This window comes from Phalacrocorax aristotelis, chromosome 8 (assembly GCF_949628215.1).
Source record: "Phalacrocorax aristotelis chromosome 8, bGulAri2.1, whole genome shotgun sequence".
Classification (NCBI taxonomy): Eukaryota; Metazoa; Chordata; class Aves; order Suliformes; family Phalacrocoracidae; genus Phalacrocorax; species Phalacrocorax aristotelis.
In genome coordinates, this window is record NC_134283.1 from 46,266,689 (window position 1) to 46,283,350 (window position 16,662).

Here is a 16,662-nt window from a genome sequence, read left to right on the forward strand (position 1 = left end):
TGTTATTGCAGAAGAGGGTGGTGAGTCTGCAAAACACAACATACAAAACATTTGATGCTTTTGGTAACGAGTCCCGCTCTGTCCGGGATGAGCAGGTTCAGTGCCTTAGGAGATGATGCACGAGGTCAGGAGGAAGGAGAGACTGCCTGCAGAAGAATTAGGCTGAACTAACCCACAAGTTTCAGAGAAATTTGCTTGAGTGAAGCCAGCCTTGTATCGATGACCTGTACTGCTGTACATGATCGGCCTACCCACTGATGAGAGTTTAGTGAACAAGGAACAATAAATTAAGTCCTCAGGAAAAAAAAAAGTGCATGTGAAAGAGCAGGCAAGAGCTAGGTGGACGCATTTCCTTTCCCATCCCTGCAAATCACATCCAGCTCTTATTTCCTTTTCGGTTTGCAGGCAGCAGTTGTACATATTGTGGTAGTGATAGAAGAAACCATTCCTGCCCCACAGAGGGATTTTCATGATGGTTTAATTTCCTGTGCAAGGCTCTTTTCCTTACTGCCAAAGGGATTTTGTTCCATTCTAGAGACATCCTCTAAAGAGGAAAATGGAGAGAGTGCTTAGGACCTGGGAACACCAAAGGACAAGTAGCTAGAAAACAAAAAATATCCAGGATTCTTTTTTTTTTTTTCCCAAAACATAGTGAAATTTTTTCTGTGAGAAAAGTTCAGTTTCTTTCCCCCCAAATTTAGAAAGACTTAAGACAATCATCATGAAATGACTTCTTGGAGAACTCGATTTTTTTGTTCCCCAAAGGGTAAATAAGGGGATATTTGATGTAACAAGATACAGCTGTAAGCAGTCTGCAAGCTGAAATATTTTCTATCACTTCTCCCACCAGAATATTTTTTTTCCTGGAAACCCCTTTCCATAGATTATTTTACTTTAAGTTTCTGATGCAAAGCTATATCTCATGTGAAATTAAAGCAAATCAAGTTACATGTTAACCTCTGTCTTTCAGGACACGTGCACATCACTGATTTCAATATTGCCACGCTGCTGACTAAGGAAATACAAGTCACCACCATTGCTGGCACAAAGCCGTATATGGGTAAGAACCGATGATAATCACGTAGTCTTGAATTGCCCTTTTATGGGCTTGATTTGACAGCTGTGGTGGGTTACAGATGATGTCTTTTCTGAGGAGTGTTTGAACTCCTTTCTTGCTGATACACAAGAAAACGCATTTGTTTGAAATGAGGAACAGCCTCGAGAGGTGCTGCAGGGGAGCATGACGGGAGTCCCTGCCCAGTAACGCCCTGGAGCAGCTGGAGCATGTATGTCTGTCTGCTGGTTTCCCACACCAGACCAAAGCAAGCGCCCTGCAAACACAGATCTTAGTGCGGTTGTGCCGTACTGTACAACATGGTTTTGCTTATAAAATAAGATGGTTGCACTCCTGAGATCTCGAAGCATTTCACAAGCAGCAGTCAAGCTACGCAGCAATGATGAAATGCTCCAGTGCTACCCTTGAGAAGGAAAATGAAGCATGAAGGCTTGTATTTGGTCCCTCAGTACATTAGCACAAATCTTACGCTGCTGCATCAGTAGCTCATAATTTGAATTTTTATATAAACTGGCTGCTTTAAAAACTAGCATTACTCTATGTTTAGGGCAAGTGAGTGGACTTCAGACTTGCTGTTTTCCTGGGCTGCAGCATCCCCTCAGCACAGTAGGGAAGAGCCCATATTGTGGTGTGAGGCTGACGCAGTCGAGAGCATTGCCGAGCTGATGCTGGATCTGCATCAGAAAGAGGCGAGTGAGGATTTAGCTCTGATCTCTACTGCTGAGGACACCATCATGTCTTTGAACAGCAGGACAGGAGGGCAATTGCAACTGGGGTCTGCAGAGCTCATCGGTGACGGTGTGCATTGCCCGTAGGAAAGGGAGGCACAGCTGGTGCAGAGGTGGCTGCACAACTGGAAAAGCAACGCTGAGCCTACTTTTTAGTCTTTCTGAAAATCCCTGCTATTGTACCAGTGTTGCTGGTAGCAGTAGTCGGGGTTATTTCTGCCAACAAGTGAAAACCAGCCACTCCCAGCCCTGGAAATGGAGATGGTACAGAAGGGAAAACCACAGCCCGGTTCTGGAGGGCTGTTGAGATGGTTCCCCAGTGCTCTCTGGGTTTGCACACTGACCTGCCCGTGGTGTACAGAGCACAGTGCTGCTGCTATAGAAGTGGGGTGCCGGCCTCCAGGTGCCCACAGAGCTGAGTAGCTGGGCTGGTTGCTACGGTTATGTACCATCCCATTCCACTTCTTTTTTCAGTTCACAGAAAAAGGTATGCTGTTTTTAGGAAGCTTTTTTATCTCTAGGCAATGGCATGGGGCATTCCAGGCAAAAGAGCTTGCTGGGCAGCTGTAGGATGTTGTCCCAGGGCAAAGGGGCTCTGGAGTGGGTAGGTCACTCCACAGCAGCCTTGGGTCAGCTGGAGAAAGTTTTTATGAGCACATCAACACACATCCATTGAAGGAAGATACGCAGTAATTGCTCCCTATGCAGACCTCATTTCCCTACTACTCAAAAGAAATATGCTGCTTCTTCTTTCCCCCTTTATAAGGAGAGTACAGAAAATTTACTTACATTCACTTACTGGTGAAATCAGTGAAGCAGTTGACTTTCCAGACAGCAAGAGACCCACTTGATTCTTATAGCACAAGCACAGTTAATAAACATCAAGCAAAATAACATTGACATACCTGGGAGGAATTGGGGCCAGAGCATGCAGGTAATGAAGCACAGAGAAATATCCTGAGCTAATGCTAAAAGAACTCCTGTGCAAACATTACCCAGAACAGTCTTTGTAACCGTAAGTTCAACTTTCCTAAGTGAAGCAAAAACACGCAAAAGCATTTCTATACAGCTAACCCCCGCCCAATACATACTTCCATATACAGTAGCACTCTCTCTCAGACCTAAATGCAGCCTTCCTCAGCTGTTGCATAGCCGAGTCCCTTAGGGCAATCGCCTGGGAATCTCCTTTTTAATCAAGATAACCAAATTGACCTTTCACCTTTGCACCACCAGTGCAATACTTTTAAAAAGCATTGCTCCCTGTTTCGGGTTTTTTTTTAGAGCAATTCTTGCCTCCCAGCTCACACAAAAATCCTACATTTTTTTCCTTAATCTCAAAAGGGGAATTTATCTGCTAAGAAAGAGCATTTCAGTCTGTGCCGCCACCCACTTCCTATTAGCCTGGTAATCTCCTCCTAAGAAGCTGTGGCTCTGAGGCTTCGTTCAGTTAAAATTTGCTTTTCCCTGCCAAGGGTGCAGTTGGCACTATGTCTGCGTTTACACTGCATATTAATGTTTGTAAAGAGCTGCTTTCATTCACTGTGTGAGGCTGTATTTAGGCTCTGCCAGATTGAAGTACTTTAAATATGAACAAAGAGATATGAGTGGGACGGGAACAGCTTTCCAATGTGAAGGTCTACCGAGCGCTAGCTGGGGGCAGAGAGGCTTTCTGGGGGAGGTGTGGAGATAGTCAGGTGATTTTATGCCTAGATTCAGTGAATTAGAGTTAGTCCTTACCCTGGAGCACGGTTACTGTGACATAACAAGCAAGTCCTTTGTCAGCAGGAGGAGTTTACTCTTTTTGGGCTTTTTGGGCTTTGTGGGCAGAGAGGCACTGAGAGAGGCACGTGGAGGGGACCATGGGGCTCTCGGGTGCCGCAGGAGCGGGAGCACGGCCACGTGGGAAGGGCTTTGGGCCAAGACAGTTGGAGTTTTAGTGCTTTGTACAACGTAGGAAATTAATTGGGTCTGGTGAAGCTCTCGGTGGTTGTGTAAAGCATTCTATAACCCAAATGAATCGGAGTGTATTTATTGAACATTAAACATTCCAGTTACAAAGGTGATAGCACACCTGCTTCTCGGGGCCATCCCACCAGTTACACACAGTAATCAATCAAGTTTTGTAACAGGCTGCTGAAGTAGAAATTATTGACGGTCCCATTTCACTGCCGGGGAGAATAAGGCACTGAGCAGCTGAAATGCTTGTTTGGGTTTTAACACAGCAGAAGTCGTTTCATACCCTGCTAATTGCACATGTAGTCAGTCAGCAGGGTCAAGGTTTCAAGCTGAGTCTGTTCCCAGGGTGGGCAAATATCTGGGCTAAGCTGACGTGCTGGGACCGGGGTCAGGTCTGGCTTCGCCGCGATGGCACGCGGCGCCGAGCAGGACACGCGGTCGGCAGGCGCTGCCATGCAGCTGCCGGGAGCAGCAGCAGCGGCTGCACAGCGCTTGTCAGGGTGGGAAATCAGGGTGGTTTGCACACACGGGTGTTTGCACTTCCCTCCACGCTGAGGCTCCTCGGTGTGGGACTCCTCTGCATTGCAAGGCTGAGACAGCAGTCGAGGAACCTGACAAAGACTGCAAGGAAGCCTCTGTGTCCTGATTCGTATCCACCTCAGCGATGTTTTGGTAAGAGACCAATCTACCAGCCATACGCCATTGTTCTGAAGAAAAAAGCAGAAGTTTCCAAAGGCACGATAATGGGTGATATGCTGATTTGTGCCTTAGGCAGAATAGCAGGGATGCTCCCTGTGGCAGCCTGTGTTGCTGATTTCCTCTTGAGATTGCAGCAAAGCAAACTGTCCTTCCTCTGTATTTTGCAGCACCTGAAATGTTTAACTCCACAAAACCCACTGGCTATTCCTTCGCTGTGGACTGGTGGTCACTGGGAATCACTGCCTACGAGCTGCTCAGGACCCGGGTACTGTGCGCGCGGCTCCTGTCCCCGTTCGTCCCTCTCTTTCCTTAAACACTCTCTTGGAAAGATTAATGCTTTTTAACAGCGAGGAAAGGGCCAAGCCAAATTGCAGGCTCTAAGGGTTGGTACAGCGTAGGAATCAGAAGCCACATCCTCACACGGGTTCTTGTGATCACAGCTAAGAACTAAGAGAAACTGTCGCAATACAAACCGGCACGTAGCGGCAGCGCCCTGCTGCGCCCGGGGGCCTCTGGGTTGACATAAGCTGGGCAACGCAAACAAGTGACAGCTCCTGAGGTTTGGGCTGCAATAAAAGTTACTTTGAGCTCCCAGCCTGTGAGGGAAAAAAGAAAACTTGAAAAAAACTCTCTTGTTGCTATTGTAATAAGACTGAGCAGTCTGAGCAGAAGCAAACTGCAATGTGTGCGTTACTAACTAATAAAGCACAGTCCCTGCCTGCCACGTCAGTGTTCTGCTGCTAACTCAGGTAAGGTTGGGGGCCTTGTGGACAGACAGTTATATTAGTATTTTGGAAGTGTTGCGTAAAAAAGTGGGACAAATTTATTTAAATTACATACTTCTAAGCAAAAGATTGTTTAAAGTCTTATGAGGCTAGGAAACTTCTTTCAGTACGAGTACGCAAAACACATTTTTAAGAAACTCTATCATCAATCTTCACAGAATGCCTAGAAAAATTCATTTTAAAGAACAGAGTTTCAAATGAATTTATTTCAAATTGTGAGTGATCAAGTTAGTACACATTAAGGGGACATGGTTGGCTGTCCTGTTGGGTAACTGAAGCCATGTGCCCCCTGTAAACATATTGATATAGTATTTGAGTTTTCCATTTGTAATGTTAAATGACTTGCAGGAGTGGTCATCACGGTGACTTTTGACTCGATGGCACTAGTTCCAAAGATGGGAATAGAAGTGCTGTTAGGTGTTCAAACCTGATGGCACAGGCGTGACTAAGGTGGTGGCACCAGTGGTGGTTACCACCTGGGGGAAGTGAAGGGAGACCTTGAGGTCCATCTAGTGTCCATAGATATTAAGCACAATGCATCTGATTTGATCTCACAATTTATAGATACTATTTTTAAAATGTAGTTTAACACCCTCACCCCCCTGTAAAAATGTGGGACTCAAAAATCTACCTAAAATGGAAACCCTCTACCATCATAAATGCTCTTTCAGGATAAGGCAGTAGTGTCGTCGTAGTTGGGAGTTAAATGTGGAGGTGACCTTACCTGCACGGTGACGCCAGCTGGACGTTGCCCGTCATTTCAGAGCACGTTCCCCGGCGCTCAGCTGGCGCTGGGGCACCCTGGCTCCGCTCCTGCGGCCGTGTGCGCCCACGCGCTCCTCAGAGGTGGCTCAGTCGCCCCTTTGCTGTGGCACTGGTCACCGATGGGATGGGTCATCCTGCAGACTGATGTCACAGCCAGGTCTCGCAACCCTTCCCGGGACATTATTTTTTCAGCTGATTTTATAGGTGGGAGAAATCCTGCTCCTTTTTTACTTGTGTCATTGCCAACATCGGCACAGGCTGCCCAGAGAGGTAGGGGAGTCGCCATCCCTGGAGGTATTTAAGACACGTAGACGTGTCACTTCAGGGCATGGTTTCGGAGACATGGAAGTGTTGGGTTGGCGGTTGGACTTGATGATCCCAGAGGGCTTTTCCACCTTAATGACTCTATGAGTCTATTCTATGAGTGAAGACCTGAACAGTGGCACATTTGGGAATGTTGGGAATGCTCTAACCACAGCACCATATATATAAAAGTCCTTTTTGATAGCCCTTGAAGATGCAAATATTGAAAAGGCCAAGCCAACGCAAGCTGGCTAATGACTCTAAGTTTTGGGGTTTACCTCCTATCTGTCACTATGTTTAAATATGTAGTCATTATCGTCGTTCTTGCTGACATTATTATTCTCTTTATTTCAACTGAGCTACGATCACACAGGGAGAGACTTTCAATGGGAGGCTTGGGGAGTGTACAAAGAGGCTTCGTTTGGAGCTTCTTTACTCTAAAAAGCTTTCCCAAGGAGTCTGAAAAAAAGATAAATTAAAATGCTTTCCTTGTGGCATTTTTCACAGAGGCCGTACCATATTCGCTCCAACACTTCTACAAATGAAATCGCTCACTTGTTCAAGACGGCCACAGTGATGTACCCTGCTGCTTGGTCCACAGACATGGTGTCACTAATCAAAAAGGTGAGGGCAGCCCTGGAAGCGGGTGGCTTAGGGGCTGGGATGTGTTGTGCCTGGGCGCCGGCTGAGTCCTTCCATCAGGCTGTGTGGCCTTTGCAGTAACTTGTGGGGAGTCATTGCAAATTGTGTCCAGACCCAGTGTTAGTGACCTTCGGATGGCACCGTGCGATAAATATCCAGCTTTTACTGCTGTAGCCGCACTAATGTAATGAACAGCCAGCAGTACTGCATCCTGGCCTTGCGGGGATGAGGTTTGTGCTGGCAAGCGTGGCTGCTTCTAGTGCATCTCTTCTAAGGACATGTGCAGCCTCTGCTTCCAGAGTTTCTCCTGTAACCTTGTCTCTCTGGAATGACATAACTTAGAGGTAGATATTAATGTATGTGTCAATAAATTTGGCCCCCCCAAAAAGCAATTTTTAAAAATTTTTAAAAAACATTTTTCCCAGTAATGAAAAGCTTTGCAAGAAGTGCTGATACTATTGAAATACTTTGATGCCATGTGGTTTATGCACCACTGTAATTATTTTTTAATAAAGCTGTAATCAAAATTGCTTCAGAATCATTACTGGAATCATTTTGAAGCTGAAATCATGTTTGAAGTGAAGCCATATCTTCAGTAAACAAACTTATTGCTTGACAGTGTCAGCCACTGCATACGGCGGCAGCAAAGCTGAAATACTGAACCTGCATAACAGCAATAGCTGCAAATTTTGGAAAGTATGTGAATAGTTCTCTAGTTTTCAAATAAGTGGTAGGCAATAAAGTAGTACTTAATGTATTTTTCGTCCGTTTTTTGTTCCATTTTGTTGTCTCTAATGAAATACTCTCAAACTTTTTAATGAAAATGAGGCATCAATTCTTTGCTGAGGCAGAATCATGGCATATTTTCCAAGGAGCAAATTGAAGAATATCTCCATTTGCTTAAAATTAAATGGGGCTAATATTTCATTAAGCCTGACAGTAATATAGGGATATTTACTGCAGATGTCCTGTGTTGTTATGTTGGAAGTTTGTCCCTGGACAGCAGCGTGCTGCAAGCCATATAGGCTCCCCTGTGAAAAAATAACGCAGTGTCACAATTATTTAGATTTCCAAGTGCCCCTTTGCATCTGGTTTAACAGTCAGATATGAGGCCAACTGTGGTTCTGTCCTGGCTCAAACATCCCCTGTGAATGGCTGTGTTTTTTAACGTTCAAGGCAAACGACGGTTCGTGGCAGAGCCGTGTTAGGCCTGGAGCACAGAGCTCCGCAGAAGGCACGGCATCGTGAGGGATGGCTCTGTACCACACGCGCTGCGCAGCCCTCGCTGCCCACACCCCGCCGCACGCCAGCATGAAACGGGGGCTGAGGGGCTCGCCTTATCCACCCCTTCCCGGAGGGTTTGGAGTGTCTGGATTGCCTGCTAGATTTTCAGAGGGTGTGCTGGCAGGGGTTTATGCAATGTCGAATCCTTGAACTTCAGAGATAAACCTCAGTCATTTCCTTCCACACAAGGAATTCCTACAGCAATGTTAAAAAATACGCTGAAAACAAGCAGTGTGAAGCCTTTATTTCACACTGAAAATATATCTATGAATATTCCACTACTAAGGTGAGAAACAAGGGGTGTTTTACTGATATGGTATTAAACTGGGACCACAAAGGCATGAGTTTAACGCCCCATTCTGAAACAAAGGATTATTTTTATCCTTGGACAAATTGTCTAATGTCACTGCCACCTCAACGCCTGCTCCTAACACAGGGATAAAAGTTCTTAATAAAAATGGGAATCGAGTTAAAGATTGCAAGCCCCTGGCGCACACTGGTGAAGGGAATCTGAGCCAGAGTGACAGGAGGCAGGCAGCCGCTGGAAGCACCGGTGTTCATGCAGCGTGTCCCCAGCCCCGGACCACAGCGCGTTGGACCACGAGCACGGCGGGTGGCGCGGGGCGGGAGTGGGGTGGTGGGTGTCGGCGCCAGGTCCCTGGGTCACCTCGCTGAGCCCCAGTGATGGAGACAGCGGCTGCGGTGTCCCCAGCGGCTGCGGTGACCCCGGCGACTGCTCCCGGCACAGCTGACCCCAGGTCCAGCCCAAACTGGAAACCTGCCTCGGCCTCGCACTTAGCAATGACGGGCGAAGCTGTCCCGGAGCTCCAGCCCCAGGGCCTCTGTAACCGCCTGCCCTCAGTGGTTCCCCGGCTCCCCGACAGTCCCCCTGGGCAAAACCAGCTCCTGCTCAAAAAGCAGCTACTGAGAGATGCACACGCAAAAGTCTGACAGTTGTTTCCCTGCCCTGGCTGTTACCTGGTGTCACTGTGCCACAGGCACGTCTGTATATACCTAATGTCTGATTTTGCGTCTCAGGAGGTCTCATCTCACCTCTTCCATTTAACTCTCGCTGCAGTTGCTGGAGCCGAACCCTGAGAAGCGTTTTTCTCAGCTGAAACATATCCAGGACTTTCCATATCTGTCAGATGTGAACTGGGATGCTGTTCTCCAGAAAAGGATAATGCCAGAATTCATTCCCACGGTAAGGCAGTTTTAATTTAAAAGGTTCTCCATGTGCCCAAGCATTAGACGCTGCAGCCTGCCCTTGCAAATGTCCACAAGAGCATCAGATGTCATAAGGTACAGGGGAAAAGGGAGACAAGGCCAAAATTTTCACTTTCCTGTGGGTGTAATAAAGAGTAATGAGGATGACTACAACGTCAGGGCGCCCCAGAATTGATCTGCTCAGTTTACAATACTCCCAGAATTTCTGGATGCAGAACTGGTCTTACACACTCCGGACTGTCCATGGCGTGCTAGGTGAAAAACACACTGACAGTGCTTGTGAGCCATCCTGCGCTGAACCGGCGTTCTTAGCAGCCCTGCGCAGGACATGCTCTTCAAACGCAAAACCCAGCACACAGACATGGGCTCAGCAGCAGCCTCAAGCTCACCCACCATTTTATGATAGTTGTTTCTTCCCATACTGATTCTCCCTAACAAGCCCATTGTTCATAGTAAAATAACAAATACAGCAGTTTAGTGTTTCTGAGCCTTTTTTAACTGGATTAGCAACACAGAAGTAACATAACCCTTATGGAAAATAATTCAAGGACTGTTGTGTGCAGTGTTACTCCAACTGTTTTTCAGCCAAACAAAAGTTGGGCTAAACTATGAATATTTGCTAATTGTATGTATTTCCCCCCTCTGTTAGTGGTTTTCTCTGTGGTGGGTTTACATATATTGCTTTAAAACCCATTTTGCAGGCTGCTGCGCTCCTACCAGCAGAGGCACAGCCCAGCCGAGACACACAGCCCTTGTCCTCAGTGTCACTTTGAAGCAGCCAAAGGGCTGAGTAGGAGCAGTGAGCGCAAAAAAGAGCAATTGCCACACCTCGACAATGTCCCCTAGCTGAGGGAACTGATAAAATATGTAAGAAGTACAGCAGGTGTTCTGGCTATGTGCGCAGTTGTAATTAGTTTATTTTTTACAAAATTCAGCTCCCAGATGCAGTCCAATTTATGAAATACTCTTCAAGACAGGCTCTGGTCATTTAAGGCCACCTCCCTCTCTCCTCCAGAAAGGCAGACTGAACTGTGACCCAACCTTTGAACTGGAAGAAATGATCCTAGAGTCCAAACCTCTTCACAAGAAAAAGAAACGCTTGGCTAAGAAGGATAAAGACACCAGCAAAAGCAATACCTCCCAGGTGAGAGCAAGCAGGTACAAGCATGTGGTCCAGGAACTCTTCTCATTTTCCAGGAAAGCAGACTGCCGTCTAGCAAGACCACAGCAAACTGTTTAGATAGGTCTTTTTTCCCCCTTGTGACCAACTTTATTCCCAAGACTCTTCTGCATCCTCCCTTTGGTGGAAGGCAGCATGCATACGCACTGGTTTTATATGAGAGGAGGGTCTTAAAGCCATTCACCCCCCTGCAGTGCTAAAGATGCTCTGTACCTAAAGATCTCTCTGTAGCTCCTTGAGATTGTCCTTGTAATGTCTTTCTGTGTCAGCTGTGAATTTATTCCTCATCTCTTTATTTTTCTATTCGAATGTGAAAGGCCTGCCATCTTCAAAAGCACCTAGAGATGCTCCAGAGGGACTTCATTGTTTTCAACAGAGAAAAGTAAGTACTGATACAGAGGCCACATGCGAGACGCTGACCCTTGGCAAAGCGATTGGCAGACTTGGGTTTTGGGCCATCTTGGCAAATGCTGCAGATGGGGGTTTAGGAGCTTACTGACGAGGCTGGGTGATCTGTCACCTGCCGGGGACTGATGTGGCATTTCTCCTGAGGATGGGCCCACAGACACGGCCTGCATTAATTGCCCCATTTGTGCAGGCAGACTGTTAGCTGCGGGGGGCTCAGGGCTGCAGGGGCTCGTGCAGGCGATTGGGATGCTCCCAGGCAGCCTTACCGCTGTGTGGGCCTTGGCACTGCCTGGGCTTTCCCTCACAGCTCAGCTGTTCCTTTCTTTCCCTAAGGGTGAGACACCACCACAACGACATCCAGTCCGTGACACTGGCAAAAAGCAGAGTCACGTACAAGGAGGGCACCGGGAACAACAGCCCCTGAGAGCAGCACAGCCCCTGCTGGAGCTTTGCGCAGGGGGCCGGCGCACACTCACCCGCACACCTTCATGACGTTGGGCCATCGGACCCGTCCGCGGCCCTGGGACACGGCCGCTAGCCCGGGGCAGGACGGCCGGGCGGGAGCTGGAGCACCCACTCCCTCTGCCTTCCACACCGGAGCCGGCGGATCCTGGGCGTGGGGGGAGAGGCTGTGGGTGCTGCCTCTGCAATTTGCCACAGTCAGACAGACTCAGATCCTATTATTTTGCCTTTCTTCATGGCAGGAACGTGCCCATGTGAAAATGGATGAGACGCAGTATTGACCCGTTTGGCTTGGCCAGGCAGCGTCTCAGGCCTTGGTGCTGCCTGCCAGGCACCTGCTGGCAGCATAACCAAAGAGTTGAGCGTGCGTTGTTTGCAGAGGTGTCATCACTAGTATCCATCTCGGCGGTGGGTCCCCAGCAGCTCGGTGGGGCCAGGCTCTGTGGCTGTCAGCACTCCTGCCTGGGCTCACGGCCGACGGCTCCAGCTGGAAGAGGCTGCTCTCAGCTGCCGGGTCTCCACCAGCCCATAAGAGACAAAGGTGGCCTTTGCTTACAGCCGCCTCTGCGAGCATCCCGTGAGCGCAGGCACGGAGGGCTAGCAGTGGCAATGCTCGCCTTCCTTAGCTGGGAGAGGGCGGCAAAGGTTTCCTCCTCTCTCAGTGCTGCTTTCTGTGCCTGTGTCTCACAGCGCAGGGCTGGCTGGGCAGACAATGCAGACAGATCTGGAAATGAAGAAGTAACAAGCAGGCGCTGGCAAATAACTGGCATCCAGATGCTTTACCAGGCCACCCTGAAATACGCATTCACTATCACAATGAACTGCTGTAACGCACTGAATCTGGTGGGGTTTGGCTTCCAACACCAGAGATAAATCTGAATGTGCACCTTTAATCGCTCTACCATTGAAATCATGCATGAGTTAAGCACCTGCTCTTTGCAGGAACAGCTGTACACCTGAAGCAGTCTTTGCCAAGACTGAGATTGGCCAAAGCATTTCTATTACGGTAATGCTGGGAATGATGTTATTACGTAAATGCTTTGGCAGACCTGAAGTTTCACCTCCTTATTTGACATTTTTCCTATTCTCAGCAATGTAATCAATGCGTGATGAAGTGTTTGCCTCCTGTTTACCCAAAGGTGTTCTTTTTATCTCCTGTGCCTTCTTGTCTCTCTCTGGCTAAATCTAATCAAATTAAAAAAAAAATCTGAATAAAACTAACAGCAAATGAAAGGCGCCTTCCCAGATGATCGAAAGTCACTGTTACTTATGCGATCACTTGCATAGCAAAGCAGAATTGGGGTTCCCACTGCCTAGAGCCCACTAGGAGTTTACTGACCTCTCAGTTTAAATTGTTTTTCTCCTAGCTGAAGACCTTCAGACACCCACTGCCTATGGAGCTGTGGATTTGGTCCGTTACTGCTGCAGAGCATGTGCAGTAGATTTCCCAGTGGTCATCACAGCTGCTTCTGATAGACTGACACCTAAATAATCCCCTTCTCATTGAGCTGGAGATGGCTCTCTGGCTTGCTTTGGGAACTGTGTGGTTCATGCATGTGCACAGGCACGCGCCCATCCCTCTGGCTGCTGGGAGAGAAGCACCTCCGTCCCCCTGAGCACGCCTGAACCCAGGGCTGGGGTTGCGCATCTGACCAGAACACCTTGGCGGCCCGTTCCACCTCTGCAGGGGCATGTAGCGGGCATCCCAGCACTGAGCAGTTCAGTCACAGGTCATGCCTGAAAATAAGCTTTAGTTAGGTGGCTTCCACTTTCAGGTCCCCCCTGCAGTGGTGGTGGTGGGGTGTCCCACTGCTGGCTGCTCCCTAGCTTGTGTATGACCGCACTGTATGAACCAGTTTACTGCCGGGGCATGGGAGCTACGCCTTCCCCTGCTCAGACCAGCTCCTGAGCCTTCCCGCAGAGCGCGTTAGATGGGTGCCTCTCCCCTCCATACTGGCGGTGTCTCAGGGGATGCAGAAAGGTTGAGGAGGGCAGTCCAGCATGGTCACAGTGGGGCTGTACAGGGTCCCATCCAGGCCTTCTCCCACCACCTCTGGGGGATGGATTCTCTGGGCAGCCTGGTTTGGGGTGGACGATGCTGGGGGAGCCCCCACTCTGCTCCCTCTGTGCTAAGAGGGCTCTGGTGTTTGCTGCTGTGCCTCCACCCCACCAGCTTCTGCCCATGGGACAGCTTCTGCACTGCTTTCACCCCTCCAGCTTTTTTTTTTAAAGTAATTTCTAACAGAGACATGAGTGGCACCAAATGCAGTTGTGGCTCCTGATCCTGTTGTTAACAGGTAGGGTACAGGGAGGATGCTGGCATAGCAATACAAGCACCCCCCTGGATGCAAACGGGCCTGCCCTGGCTTGCACAGGGCAGCCTCTTCCTGACACGGTGCCACGGCAGTATGTGCCATCACCTCTGTACAATAAAGATAAGCAGCCCCCCAGTTTTAGATGATTGTAGCAGTTTCTTTGCTGCCATCACACGAAGGTGCCAGGGTAAGGGGAAGCCAGCTCGGGGCGAGGGCTGCAGCACTCACTGCGCAGCGTGCCCAGGTGTCCTCTGCACAGCTGGCAAGTGCCCTGCAGGCACGCGCTCTGATGCGCGGCCGTACCACCACCTTCTTCCACACGCTGTGCCCAACAGCCTGGTCTTGTTTGCGCAGGTCAGGCTCCTGGCATAGTTGCAGCACAGTGCGTGTGTGCAGGGCTGGGGGGCAGCAGCATCGCTGTATGCTGCTACTGTGGAAACAACCAACCGGGAGAGTGTGACTCTTCAGTCCAGGGAGCTGCAAAGCTGGAATGGAATTAGTTCACCAGTAAGTGTTTATTGAAGGGCTCAAAGGGGGTCATTGCAGTGGGAAAGCCACCTTCTGCTAAGTCACAGCACACCCAAATTAGTATCACTGTGTTCTTGCCCTCCCCTTGCCCAGCCATCCCTGCTTTCTAGCAATAAGACTGCTGAGCTGGGCCAGGGTCCCCATGTCTCTCTGCCTTCAGACTTGTCATTCCCAGGGAGGCCAGCCAGAGCACCTGCAGCCTTTTCCATTGATCCTGTTCTTTGCCCAGTCCTGCACCAGGGGTGGGGGGGCCTGGGGCCAGGCACAGTCGAGAGGGACTGTGCCAACAGTTGTACCTGTCCCCCACCCAGCGCACAGCTACAGCCACCTTGCTCTGGGGTGGGTGGTGGAGAGGTTCATACACTACAAATGTTTGTCTGGGGCCCCAGAAAAGGACATGAGTCCTGCTTCGTACTGGGGAAAAAATCTGTTGCTGCATAAATACCGTTGTACTGGCTGACTGAAAAAAAAAAACAAAAAACACAGAGAACTTAAATGGTAAGAACTTGAATCTCTAAAAATTCCCCAAAGACTTCTAAAACCATGTCTTCTTTCCCCTGTTCCTCTGTAAACAGAGGAACAGTCTCAGCTTAATCACTACCAGGCAACAGGGAAAAATCTTTAATTACTTGATAGCAGACCTCCACAAAACTTCTGAGTATGAACAGCCTTCCCCGGCCCTGGGCACAACTACTCTGGCCTGACCCCTTAAGGACTGCTGAACAGACAACTTGTCCTGTCTGAATTGCAGGCATGTAAAAATAAATATTTCAAGGTCAAATACTTAAGGAAGGAAAAAAAAAGAGTGTATTTATTTAGCACAGCCTAAATTGACAATTTTTGTAATACTTAAACGATCAAGAGTTTTTTTTTGCATGCTTTGCAAGCTTTAGAAGGCTGTGACGCTGAGTTTGATAAACACTGCTTGATAGAAGGGGAGCATTAACTCACGGGTGCCCACAGAAAACAGCCTCCAAGCCAGCCCCAGCTGGGAAGACCCGAACACCACACTCGGGCAGTGCCCTGTGGAGCTGGTCTCTGTCACCACACCGATGACAGGCACAGCTCTTGCCAGGCATTAACAGCCTGTCGCGGCCAGGTCGGGCTGCAGCCAGAGACCAGACGGACAAACTGCACAGGCTTTTACAAATACTTGTAACACGCTGTTCTGCCAATACCTTTGCTTTTGCCCGAGAAGCTACACAAACACCCCGACCCCTACAGCATCTGACAGCCTGTCCCTGTGCTTGGCTCCTCCAGCTTAAGCATAGCCCAGAGCCCGTGCCGGAGCCCCGCTGCCCAGCTTGCCTGTGGGGCACAGCTTTGCACCACCCCTGCCCAGCAGCAGCCCGAGGAAGAAAAAAAGCCAACCAGCAACATAAGTTGTTTGAAGGAACAACTTTTTTTTTTAATAAAGTGTACAAAGTAGTAAAACTCCTTACACGAGGTGCTGTGACAGCTGTTACAGAGATGATTCGGGCTCCCCCATGGGCCTTGCGATGAAACGCCCGATGAGTGTTGGGTGGAGACGAAGGACATGAACATGACACAGACCCACCTACCCCTATCAGCTCCCGTGAGCCTGCCCGCCCCGTCCCACACCTCACCTCTGGCCGGTCCCACCGCTTCACCTGCCCGGCCAGTTCGCCCATGCTGGGTCGTTCCCGCTGTCCTGCACTGCAGCATCCCACACGCGTTCAACACGAATAACACACTGAACCGAGCGACCTGTCTGAGCGGCATGCATACAGAAAGGAAGAGTAAAAACACAATCCGACTGAACCCACAACAACAACAACAGAATTTTAAGGCTATGCATAAAACAAAATGAAGCAATATCTTTAAAGCTAGGTAGCAAGTAGCATTTGTGAAACATAAGGCTTGAGGCTTATTGATTCTTCAGAACAGGTTTATTTTCTTTTCCTTCTTAAACACCAATGTACCATTTTTCTTCCTTCACTGAACAGGGATTTTGTTTCCTTCTTGGCAGGGACATTTAACTCAGGGAGGTTATGTTGGAGCGTCCTCCCGGGGGTGCGACGATGCGCTTGCTTGCTGAGCGAACGCCTTCATCAATCTGGGTACCTGGGAGAGGACAAGAATGCACAAAGGGAAGGGGAAAGTGAACTTAAGAGCATTTTCTTCACAGGACTGAGCAGTCGGGCAGCTTGGGGTTTTGCTGAAGGGCCTCCCGAGGCTATCTACAGCATCTGCTCCCTCTCCAACTCCAGTAATGACCCCGAGAGCAGCAGTGCCATGAACAGACCCACGCAGCAAGAGCAGGGTCTGATGCTGTGCCAACACC

General features: G+C 49.0%; 2 protein-coding genes across 4 annotated transcripts in view; one reads left to right on the top strand and one right to left on the bottom strand.

Annotated features, from left to right (window-relative positions):
- STK32A (serine/threonine kinase 32A) overlaps positions 1–12,747 on the top strand; it is a 35,570-nt gene extending 22,823 nt beyond the window's left edge. Inside the window, exons 7-13 of one of the 2 annotated variants that reach the window (XM_075103047.1) lie at positions 971–1,060; positions 4,626–4,723; positions 6,819–6,935; positions 9,316–9,441; positions 10,480–10,608; positions 10,962–11,026; positions 11,386–12,747. In XM_075103047.1, coding sequence (XP_074959148.1) covers positions 971–1,060; positions 4,626–4,723; positions 6,819–6,935; positions 9,316–9,441; positions 10,480–10,608; positions 10,962–11,026; positions 11,386–11,476 — 716 coding nt within the window. In that variant the 3' untranslated portion in view covers positions 11,477–12,747. The remainder of the gene's footprint in view (positions 1–970; positions 1,061–4,625; positions 4,724–6,818; positions 6,936–9,315; positions 9,442–10,479; positions 10,609–10,961; positions 11,027–11,385) is intronic. The other variant, XM_075103048.1, reaches the window with a different exon arrangement.
- Positions 12,748–15,740: 2,993 nt separating this feature from the next.
- DPYSL3 (dihydropyrimidinase like 3) overlaps positions 15,741–16,662 on the bottom strand; it is a 41,575-nt gene continuing 40,653 nt past the window's right edge. For both annotated transcript variants that reach the window (XM_075103050.1, XM_075103051.1), the window contains exon 14: positions 15,741–16,442. In XM_075103050.1, coding sequence (XP_074959151.1) covers positions 16,354–16,442 — 89 coding nt within the window. In that variant the 3' untranslated portion in view covers positions 15,741–16,353. The remainder of the gene's footprint in view (positions 16,443–16,662) is intronic.